We start from the raw sequence: 10710 nt of genomic DNA, 5'->3' as shown, positions 1-10710 counted from the left end.
TGTACATTATTTACGTATTTGTTACAATTGAAATAAATATTGTTTGATAATACTTTTAAATATGTATGATAAAAGTAAAACATAAAAGTAAAAAAAACACAGTATTCTTTTTTGTTGTGCCAATGTTTATATATTATATACAAGTTATTAATATATTATATTGTATATATATATTATATACAAGTTATTAATATATTATATTGTATATATATATATATATAAGTACAAATAAAAGTATATCTATCATCCATCTATAAGTTTCAATAAATAATAAAGCATAAATTGAGCATAAATTGAATAAGCTAATTGCTTTAATATTCCTAAGTGCCTTAACAGAAATTGTGTCTATTATCGTTATCATTCGATTCAATTTATACAACCAATTGATCAATAAAGGTATAGTTTGAAATAAAAACTTTATATGCAATAACAAAAACTATTCATATGATTTTAATTGTTGCCATTTTTAATGATTAATTACGTATTTAGTTTAAGAATTTAATATTTGCCATATTTAATCATTCAAGATTATGGTTTAGCGTACATATACTGCTGGTTTGATCAATTTACTATTTCCTCATGTCATCTGCATTCTTTTTACATGTATTTTATTTTCGAGGACAATATATGTTATTGTCTAGAAATTTCTACAACGTTATTGTCAATCGTGTTTGGAATATACCATGACAAAGTAACAAAAAATGTTATAATATTTGTAATAATATTAATAAAAACAATTGTTATAATATACATAATTATTTAATGTAAACATATTTTTATTTTGTTTTAACAATTAAATAGATAAAATATGTATATAAAGATTGTAATTCATAATACATTAAATTTTTATTATTAAATTTTGCACTTATTCAATAATAAAAAATTGTGATAAATATTCCGATTATTTATTAATCTTAACATATGGCTTATTATCAAAGTCATGACCTTGAGTGATCAAATATTTAGGCCATCAACCGCAGTTAAAAATAAGTTATTAACAGAATAAGCTTCATTCAAAACTTCAAACAGAACATGATTTTTGGACAAATTAAATATTAGACATAGGTTATACAGCTGTCAACTTAAACATTACAAAGGGGTGAAACTTTATAATCATGAAGATTTAATTTTTTCCTATAAGCAAAGGGAGAGAGGAGTATACACGTATTTTGCTCAGAAAATTAAAACTCCTGTGGAACCTTGTTCTGCGTGGAAAGTTGTAAATTTTGCTTTGTTTTTTAAATCTTGCTTCGCGTTAAATGCATATGCGTAGCTGCAATCATTTCGCCCTTTTTCCTTTTAAAAAATAAGCTCATCCATCAAAAACTAGACACATAAATTTGAATTAAATCACGTTTTGGGAAATTATAACTTACATGGAACATCGCTTCATATAGATATACAATTTTTTATGCGAAGTTCAATTGAAATATGATTTTTTAAGTCTAATTTTTTTAGTAATTGGGCTCTCTTCTTTCGTAGAAAAAGGTAGGTTTTTTTAATTGTCTTCGCATATATACCGGGTTTCAGATCATCCGTATACCCCATTTAAAAACAAGAGAAGTGATTATTTTAAAGAATATTTCAGACAAAATTGTTGGGGATCAGTGCATTACGTGGCAATATGCTATTGATCTTGAGTGGCGTTGTGAAGGTCATGTCATGATCGACTTAAATTTTTTTAATGAGCACCCGTATCTTGCATAGTTGACGTCAAGACGTGTTCGAAACACAAATTGGTTACAAATCCTTTTTAGTTGAGATATTCCTGAGTTATGAAACTTCAAAGTTTCAGTACCGCCGGCATTAGCATCATCAAAGATATATTTAATTCAAGCCGACCTCGACTTTCGCGACGCCACCCAAGATCAATCGCATATACCCAAGTAATGCATTATCTTGTAATACTTGATCCTCTTTACTTGAACAACTTTTGTTTGAAATATTTCTCAAAATAATCATTTTTCTCATTTTTATTAGAATATACGGGTGATCCGAAACACCATATACTTTTCAAAACAAAGTTTCACATAAATTCACTACTTACTAATTACACAAAGCAAAATTCCAGAGTACCGACTTTCCGAGCAAAGCGAGGTTCACCTTTCGATTGTTATTTATTAAAAAGTTATTATTCAATCAAAATTAGTAATTATTTCCTTGCTTTATATAAAGAGTCGAATAATTTTATACAGAGAGAGAAAGGTATGAGGTGGACGAATTCAAGGAATACAACTTTCCACACGACTTTCACCCCGCATTCCCCCCCTCCCCGCCCTTACCAAGGAACATACGACTTTCCATGTGAAGCGACTTTCACTCCATCTCACCCTCTGCTAAGATGGGCAGTTTTTTACACGAAGTGAAATGAAATGAATTTCGCTTCGTGTAGAAAGTCAAATGTCCCCCTTGGCAGAAGAGATAGAATTCCCTTCGTGTGGAAAACCTTACGTAAGGAAGAGTATAGAATAATTTCTAATGTAACATATAGTAGATATAAGACGTTATTTTATCAAACTCTTTTGTTAATACTTTATTATAATTTTTTAATGAGTAACGAGCGACAGCTAAAACCTGGAAGTCACTTAGGATCACTCAGCATCATGACTTTGACAACATATGTCAAGATTAAGGTCATTAGGGCTCCCCTAACTGCACGTTTACTCTAGTGTATATATGAGCAAAAATAAAAGTATTAGGTCGTCCGGAAAGCTCGTGCCGCAAAAGATTTAAATTTAATAAATGAAATTAAAAATTTAAATCTTCTGCGTTTCAATTTTCCTTCAAAATCGGCACGAACTTTTCGGACAATCCAATATATTCATCACCATCTATAAGTTTCAATAAATAATAAAGCATAAATTGTGATAAGCTAATTGCTTTAATATTTCTAAGTGCCTTAACTGAAATTGCATCTACTATCGTCATTCAAATGAATTTATACAACCAACTGATCAACAAAAGTACACTTTGAAATAAAAACTAAATGTACAATGACTAAAAATATTCGTATGATTTTAATGCCATTTTTAATAATCAGTTACATAGTTGGTTTAAGAATTGCCATATCTAATCATTCAAAATTATGGTTTAGTGTCACATATACGCTACTGATTTGGTCAGTGTATTATTTCCTCTCATCATGTGCATTAATAACTTCTTTTAATGAGTGTTATTCTTCCGATTTTCAATTTCTCGTTTATTTAGAAAGCTTTATAACGATATTATCAATTATGTTTGGAATATATCAAGATAAGGTAACAAAATGTTATAATATATATTTGTAACATTATTAGTATAAAACGATTGTTATAATATATTAGGTTGTCCGGAAAGTTCATGCCGCAAAAGATTTAATAAATGAAATTAAAAATTTAAATCTTCTGCGTTTCAATTTTCCTTCAAAATCGACACTTTCCGGACAACCCAATACATAATTATTAAGAACAAATATATCCTTGTCTATTTATGTATTAAATATGTACAAAATATATATATATATATAAATTATAACTCATAATACACTAAATTCTACATTTGTATAATAATTTGTTTAATAATAAAAACTGTGGTAAATATCTCGATTATGAATCTATATATAAGTTTTTAAGGTTATTACTTTGACTGATCTTCAAAAGTTTTGGCGTCAGTCGTTCGTTAAAAAGTTATTAACAGAATTTTATAAATATTACATGATAATATTTCATAAATACTACATTTATGAACAAATTAAATATTAGACACAGGTTATTTAGTTGTTAATATAAACATTACAAAGGAATAAAATTTTACTATTCTGTGAACCTCATTTTATCCTAAGTAGGAAGAAAGATGGAGTAGACATCGCACCGCTTGGAAAATCCAAATTCTTGTGAATACTTCACGTGAAAAATTGTAAATCTTGCTTTGATTTTGGAGTCTTGCTTCGCGTTAAGTGTGCGTGCGTGCGTGCGTGCGTGCGTGCATGCGTGTGTGTGTGTGTACGAATGCAGTGCGGATTCTGCTCTTTTTTCTTTTACAAGGAAAGTTCGATACACTATCAAAAAATTAGATAACACATAAGTTTTGATTGAACTACGTTTTGCAAAAGTTCGTATGTGAAACGTCACTTCATATGAATGTATGTATAACTTTCCACATGAAACAAGGTTCACCTATGTGTCTATAATCTTTAATAATGGCCTTTTCTTCGTACAAAGATCCATTGCCTCCACGTAATATTCTTCAACGCGAAGCAAGGTTTTACATGAATTCACAATTTCCCACGCAAAGCGAAATTAGTTTCGACTTTTGATACGAAACCCACATCACCTTCTCCTCTGCTTATTGGCCGGGTAAAACGAAATTTGTGATTGTATAGGTCCTTCCCTATCTACAAATTCACATAAATATGTAAATATGTTAATAATGTGATATTTATAATTTTAAATAAAATTTAAACTATGAAGTTAGATACATGCTTAATATGCATAAGTATACTGTAAACTTTTTGGTAATAATTTTTTAACGAGCAATGATTGGGGACTAAAAATAACAAACTTTCCGATAGTCACTCATAATCATGATCTTGATAACATATATCAAGATCAAGATGCGGCTAACTCTTCTAAATGTACTATAATATATTTGTCTATTTCACATTTCATTTTTGTGACAGAAATTCCAAAATTGTTTGAAAAAATTTGATATTATCGATAACATCTTGCTAAAGCTAGGAACAATGACAGATTATGACACTCTACGCAAAAAAGGAATATGGTGTGTCTTAGGATGGGTTTTCATAGTTATATTATCAATATACTACTCAGTTTCATTACTAAAAGATAAATGTGACGGTGATATTGTATTAATTATACTTCGCTCCATTCAACAAGATTACTGTTTACATATCAATCTCATAAATGATTTGACTAATGCAAGTCTCCTTCAGTTAGTATTTCTCTTTACATATATTTATTACTATATTGTTACTTTATGGCTATAGCTATTTATACAGGATGTTTGGAATTTAAATGTCAAAACTTCGAGAGCATGTAAGGGATCAATAAAGAAAAAAAGTCCGATACAGATATGCCCGTCTTTGCTTAGTTTTGAAAAACCAGTTGCTTCGTTTTCACATTGCCTCTGAAGTATTGTATTATGGCGCTTTCACACCTTGACAGAAAGCAGAAAGTGGAAAAGCAGCCAATCAGAACTTGCGCTGTTAACAATTTCTTTTTTATACTACTTACTACCAATGCGATTGGCCACTGCTTTTCTGCTTTTTACTTTTCTATCAAGGTGTAAACGCGCTTATCGTCGCTGAAATCGTGTACGAAAACAATAATAATAATTCCGTTTTCAGATGAAATTTTTTTGTTTGTTTATATTTTTGCTTTTCTTCTGTAATTCAGTTACTCATCAAAAATCATCGAGAGAATTGCTCCTGTTACAATATGTCGCATACATATTCTAATATTGAATATGCTGATATGGTTTTCATGTATAATTTCTGCGATAAGAAGTCAATATTTTGAACAATATCTACATTAAGCAAATAAATAATATGAATATACAAATACAATAATAAGTAATGAAAAAGTACAAAAATGAAAACTACGTTTTGTCTTTTTTGTAATTTTCTCCAAAACAAAACAAAAACGATAATCATATCTCAGAACTTTTTTTTTCTTAGTTTATCGCCTACACTCCCACGCTCCCAAAGTTTTAACATTTAAATTCTAAACACCTTGTATAAATAACTGTATAGTTGTATTGATGTATGTACATAAAATTAAAGTGTAATGCAATAAATATTTTACAATTTCTAAACTAAAAAATTTTAAAAGTACTTATAAAATAAAGCTACTGTTTCGATTAATTTCATTTCCCATCTATTCTTTTTATATTTAGATACACAGGATTGAAGTTTGACGAAATCAATGAACACCTTCAAAATTTAATGAAGAATCAAAAACACGAAATAACACAGGCCTGGGAAAATCCTCGGATATGTCATTACCAACGCAGATTTTCGAAACCACTAAGTAATAAATGTATAACGTGGATTATTATGTAAGAAATTTTATGTAAATTTTATTAGTAGTAATATCATGGGAAAAAATTAATATTCATAAATAACAATATACGTAAAATAAAATTGAATATTTATGTTTGTCCAGGCATCTTTACTTAGAATTATGCAAAATATCCAGTGATATAAACTCAATATTTGGGATCCAAATGACTATAAAAATGGCATACTATTTTATTTGGATAATAATTGACTTGCGCGAATTTTTCAATCTAATATTTATTGAAAATTATGAAAAATCTAAAATAGTGGCTTTCTCCTTATTGTCGTTCTACTTATCTCATCACATTTTCAAATTCCTGCTTATAAATTATATGTGCGAAATAGTCAGTACTAAGGTAGATTAAATATCAGGAAATATTAATTAAAAAAGTGTTTATAATAGATAAATCAATGTAAAGATTATTATTGACATCTTAATTTAAAATTAAATTAGAAGTTTCATTAAGATGCATTCTAATGACATTAAACAAATTTCAGGCAAATTCAACAGCAAATTTATTAAATAAATTATCCTGTACCACTTATGATGTTGAAATTCGTGAAATCGTAAGTTTGAAAATAAATTCATAAAGATATTGTTAAAATACATATTAAACGTATAAATAAATCAGCAAGACATGCGAGATATTAAAAGTAATACATTTTTTATACATTTTTTTATACAGGTTTCACAATTTTTATTACGAATAATTCACGCGCCCCTTAGATTCTATGGAATGGGGCTTTTCCAATTTGGTTTCAAATTTCTTTATAAGGTACGTTATATTTATTATATAATTAAATTACATAATTAAATTACATAATTAAATTACAAATACTACAAATAGTCAAATTTGACAAATATTTAAAAAAACTTATAAATTGTCTTTATTTTTAGTTTATCACATCTCTTACGACTGTTTTAGTTATATTAATACAAGCACAAGCAAATAAGTAATAATTTTTATCAAATTAAGACAAAGTTCATAAAAAATACTTTAATGATAATATATACAACATATAATAATACAATACCATATAAATCATAATGTGTACAACACATTATGATTTATATGGTAAATGAGTTGTAGGAGAAAGTGGAGGAACTGTGCGCACCTAAGGAAAATTTATTGCTCTTAAATTAAATTAATAAATCCACTGTTGACTGAAGTATCCAAATATTCCTTGTCTGGCATGATACTTATTGACATTTGAATTTTTTTATATATTGACACTTCACCACTGATGGTTTTTAAATTTTCATTATATCCGTTATTCATTGTTGGTTAATCTAAGATTGTATTTCTGCGTTTTACATGAGGATACACAATGAGGAAGGCTTTGTAAGCCGAAACATTGGTTGATTATATTAATTTAAAGTTAATTTAATTATAGCTCAAAATAAACCATGATATTGTGTTAATTTTTATAAAAAAGTTAGTGTTAGTCATACAGTATATGAAAAACAGATAATTGTGCGCATTTCAAAATGTTTGCGCACTGTTGCCCGCCGCGATCTAACTCGGTATGAAATACGATTACTTCAACAATTCCTAACCAAACTTAATAAATAACAGCTCAAAAGATGCATATTAATGTATTTTAATAACGTATGCAACTTTAAACAAATAAATTAAAAATACGGATTTACCACCTTATTTTCTAAATGTTAAAATAACAAGAAAAAATATGATTTCATTTTTTTGTATTTTTTTAGCTAGCTATGTATTTACGTATCTAGTTATATCTTAAAAGGATGCCCTTCTGCATAAAAATTTCACCACAGTGATGTCTTCATTGGAAAAATACCAAATCACAATTACTCGCTGCGCATAATTCTTCCACTTTCCCCTACAATACCTTCTAGATTTAATTCAATATCCTTATATAAGCTTTAAAAGAGAAAATTAATATTTGAAAAAACAATTAATATTTAGCAATAAAAGAGATAAATAAAAGAATACTTCTTAATGTTATTTATCAATTTTATTTTTGTACTATTCTTTTCATTATAAATCCAAATAGTCATTTGATTTTTTTTATATAAAATAAAAAAAATTGACCACCTGTGATATTTTTTAAAACTCCAACTAATATCATTATTATCAAAATATCGTATATTACTGATTGTTTTCCAACTTATTCATATTTGAAAACATTTTGGATATATATTTACTCACAATTTTCTGATGAGAGTAAAATAGAAAAACAAATATTAAACGGAATAACAGTTACTATGTTACATTAAACAGTTTAGAAAGTGTGTCTGAAGAATGAAGATTTTAATTAATATAACATTGTTTTATTGCGAGTTTAGAACGTAATTGCATGTTATTGAAAGTTCATAGGAAATAAGTAATAAGATATAAAAAAGTGTATTAATAAATATCCATATAAAACAATGTTTTGCAACAATTCACATTTTATCACCCCTTGAGTGTAAAAATACCGTAGATGACTATTCCCGAAATTAGAAAAACTCATTTTTTACATAAAGTTTTCTTATATATAATATCCTAATATTATTGAACACATTTTTTTTATTAACTGCCAAAAAATTTTTATTTATCAGATATATACAGAGTGTTTGAAAATAATTCCCAAATATTTCATGGTAGAACTGACTAAACTGAGTCGAAAAGTCCTCTACCGTTTTGTAAATTTCCCCAATAGTTAACAAGATTAACTATTGACTTAAAGATAGCCGAATACACACACTCGCCCGGTCTACTACTGCGAAATGTATATGTCTACCGATCGCTTGGCGCGCGGGCCTTGGGAGTTGGGGATTGGCTGACAAGCGCCGCGCCGCGCACACCGTCGCAAGCCTCCATAGCTCGGACGATGCGCTTGCCAGATTATCCCCACAGTCCCCATGGTCAGCGCGCCAAGCGATCGGTAGGCGTATTACTTCGCAATAGTATTCGGCTCAGTTTAGTCTGTTCTACTTGCCCATGAAATATTTGCGATTTTTTCCGCGATTATTTCCAGACTTGTATTATATAATAATCCATTAATAATTATTTTAATTAATAGAATCAATGCGTTTTATTGTATGAAAATGTTGTAAGTACTATATTTTATCACATACCAATATTTAACGTGGAAAGTGCTATTATAATCAAAGAAAAATGAATTGTGCAACTTAAAATATTGTAAATACATTGTATAATTGACATATTTATTTGAACTTACAACATTTTAAATTATATTTTTATTTGAATTTAAACCGTTTTGAATATTTAATACGATTTTTTAAATTAGAATTACTTAATTAAAAAATTTTACAGAGATAGATTGCTCATATCTTTAACTATTGCGGCAATTTCTTATAGAATTTTTTAAATAATTTTCAAGAAATGTCTTTCCTTCTAAAAAATTTAAAGAATGGCATTTATTATATTTTGCCACGGGCACACCTTCACACTTCAATTAATATTCATACTATCTCATGCTACATAATCATATTTTCAAATATATACTATATAACATCATTATACAGTATTTCAAATTCAAGATTTAAAATATTCTATAGCAAGATAGTTTTCAAAAAATTTAATATAAATTTATTTGTAAATTTTTATTTTAGCAATTTCTGAGGAATAAGGATTTAAATAGGGATTAAAAATTACAGAGTATGTTTAGATTTTTAAATGGTTACAAGTGAGCATATAAGATAATATTGAACGCGTTGAAGCGTTGATCAGCGCTCACTAATATCTATAAACTTACGCACCGTAACTCATGGACACGTGACATCACATAGTCTATAATTAATCATATTTAAACCCTTATTATCTCAAATATTACTGCTTAAAATAAAAATTTATAAATAATTTTTTTATTTTTTTGAAAATTCTCTTGTTATATTTTGAGTCGCGAATTCTAAATGAACAAAAATATCATAAATATAAAATAATAAATATAAAACACATAAAAATATTACAAACAATATTTCTATTACATTTGTTTATTATGTATATGTTGTTTATTATGTTTTTAAAGAAAAAATATATTTTTCATCCATTTAATTTCGAAATAATAAATAGTGATACATAAATATTACACTATTTACTTTAATATCCATAAGTGCATGATTAAAATTACAAAGATGCGCTGTCTTTATTCTTCGATATAACCTATGCAATCAACTAGTCAGTAAAAAGACAGTTTGAAATAGAAATCGTGTAAGCGATGACGGATATTCGAACAATTTTAAAACCATTTTTAATGATCAGTTATATGTTAGGTTTGAGAATTCACAATTCATCTAATTATTTAAGACTATGGTTTAATGTTCTATATATGATATTAGTTTGGTCAATTTATTGTTTCCTCTTAACATCTGCATTAATATCGTCTTTTAATAAGTTTATTCTTATCGAGGACTACATTTGCTATCAAATAGAAATTATTACGACTTTATTATCAATCATATTTGGTATATATCACGATAAGGTAAGAAGATATTAAAATATATATAGTGATAAGAAAATTAAATTAATATTGTAAATTATAATACATATAATTATTAATAATTAGCAATTTCAAATATATGCAATCACAACAGATAGAAAATATATAAGGCTTATAATTGAAAGGATATAAAAGTTATACATCTAATTCTCTCTCTCTCTCTCTCTCTCTCTCTCTCT

The 10710-nt window shown here is 27.4% G+C and overlaps 3 protein-coding genes across 3 annotated transcripts in view; all 3 read left to right on the top strand.

Moving 5' to 3' along the window:
* Window positions 1-1666, top strand: part of LOC105623080 — a 4443-nt gene extending 2777 nt beyond the window's left edge. Inside the window, exon 5 of the mRNA XM_012204484.1 lies at window positions 1589-1666. Within this exon, the coding sequence (XP_012059874.1) occupies window positions 1589-1666 (78 nt within the window). The remainder of the gene's footprint in view (window positions 1-1588) is intronic.
* Window positions 1667-6222: 4556 nt separating this feature from the next.
* LOC105623068 lies at window positions 6223-7013 on the top strand. The gene is made up of 4 exons (XM_012204473.1): window positions 6223-6411; window positions 6554-6622; window positions 6742-6831; window positions 6954-7013. Exons 1-4 carry the CDS (start codon window positions 6223-6225, stop codon window positions 7011-7013), a joined length of 408 nt encoding a protein of 135 aa, XP_012059863.1.
* A 1886-nt stretch (window positions 7014-8899) lies between these two features.
* LOC105623057 overlaps window positions 8900-10710 on the top strand; it is a 4034-nt gene continuing 2223 nt past the window's right edge. The window contains exon 1 of the mRNA XM_012204462.1: window positions 8900-8953. Within this exon, the coding sequence (XP_012059852.1) occupies window positions 8900-8953 (54 nt within the window). The remainder of the gene's footprint in view (window positions 8954-10710) is intronic.

This window comes from Atta cephalotes, assembly GCF_000143395.1.
Source record: "Atta cephalotes unplaced genomic scaffold scaffold00002, whole genome shotgun sequence".
In the NCBI taxonomy this organism is placed as follows: Eukaryota; Metazoa; Arthropoda; class Insecta; order Hymenoptera; family Formicidae; genus Atta; species Atta cephalotes.
The sequence above is the reverse complement of the archived record's forward strand: the minus strand, read 5'-3'. Positions and strand labels throughout refer to the sequence as shown.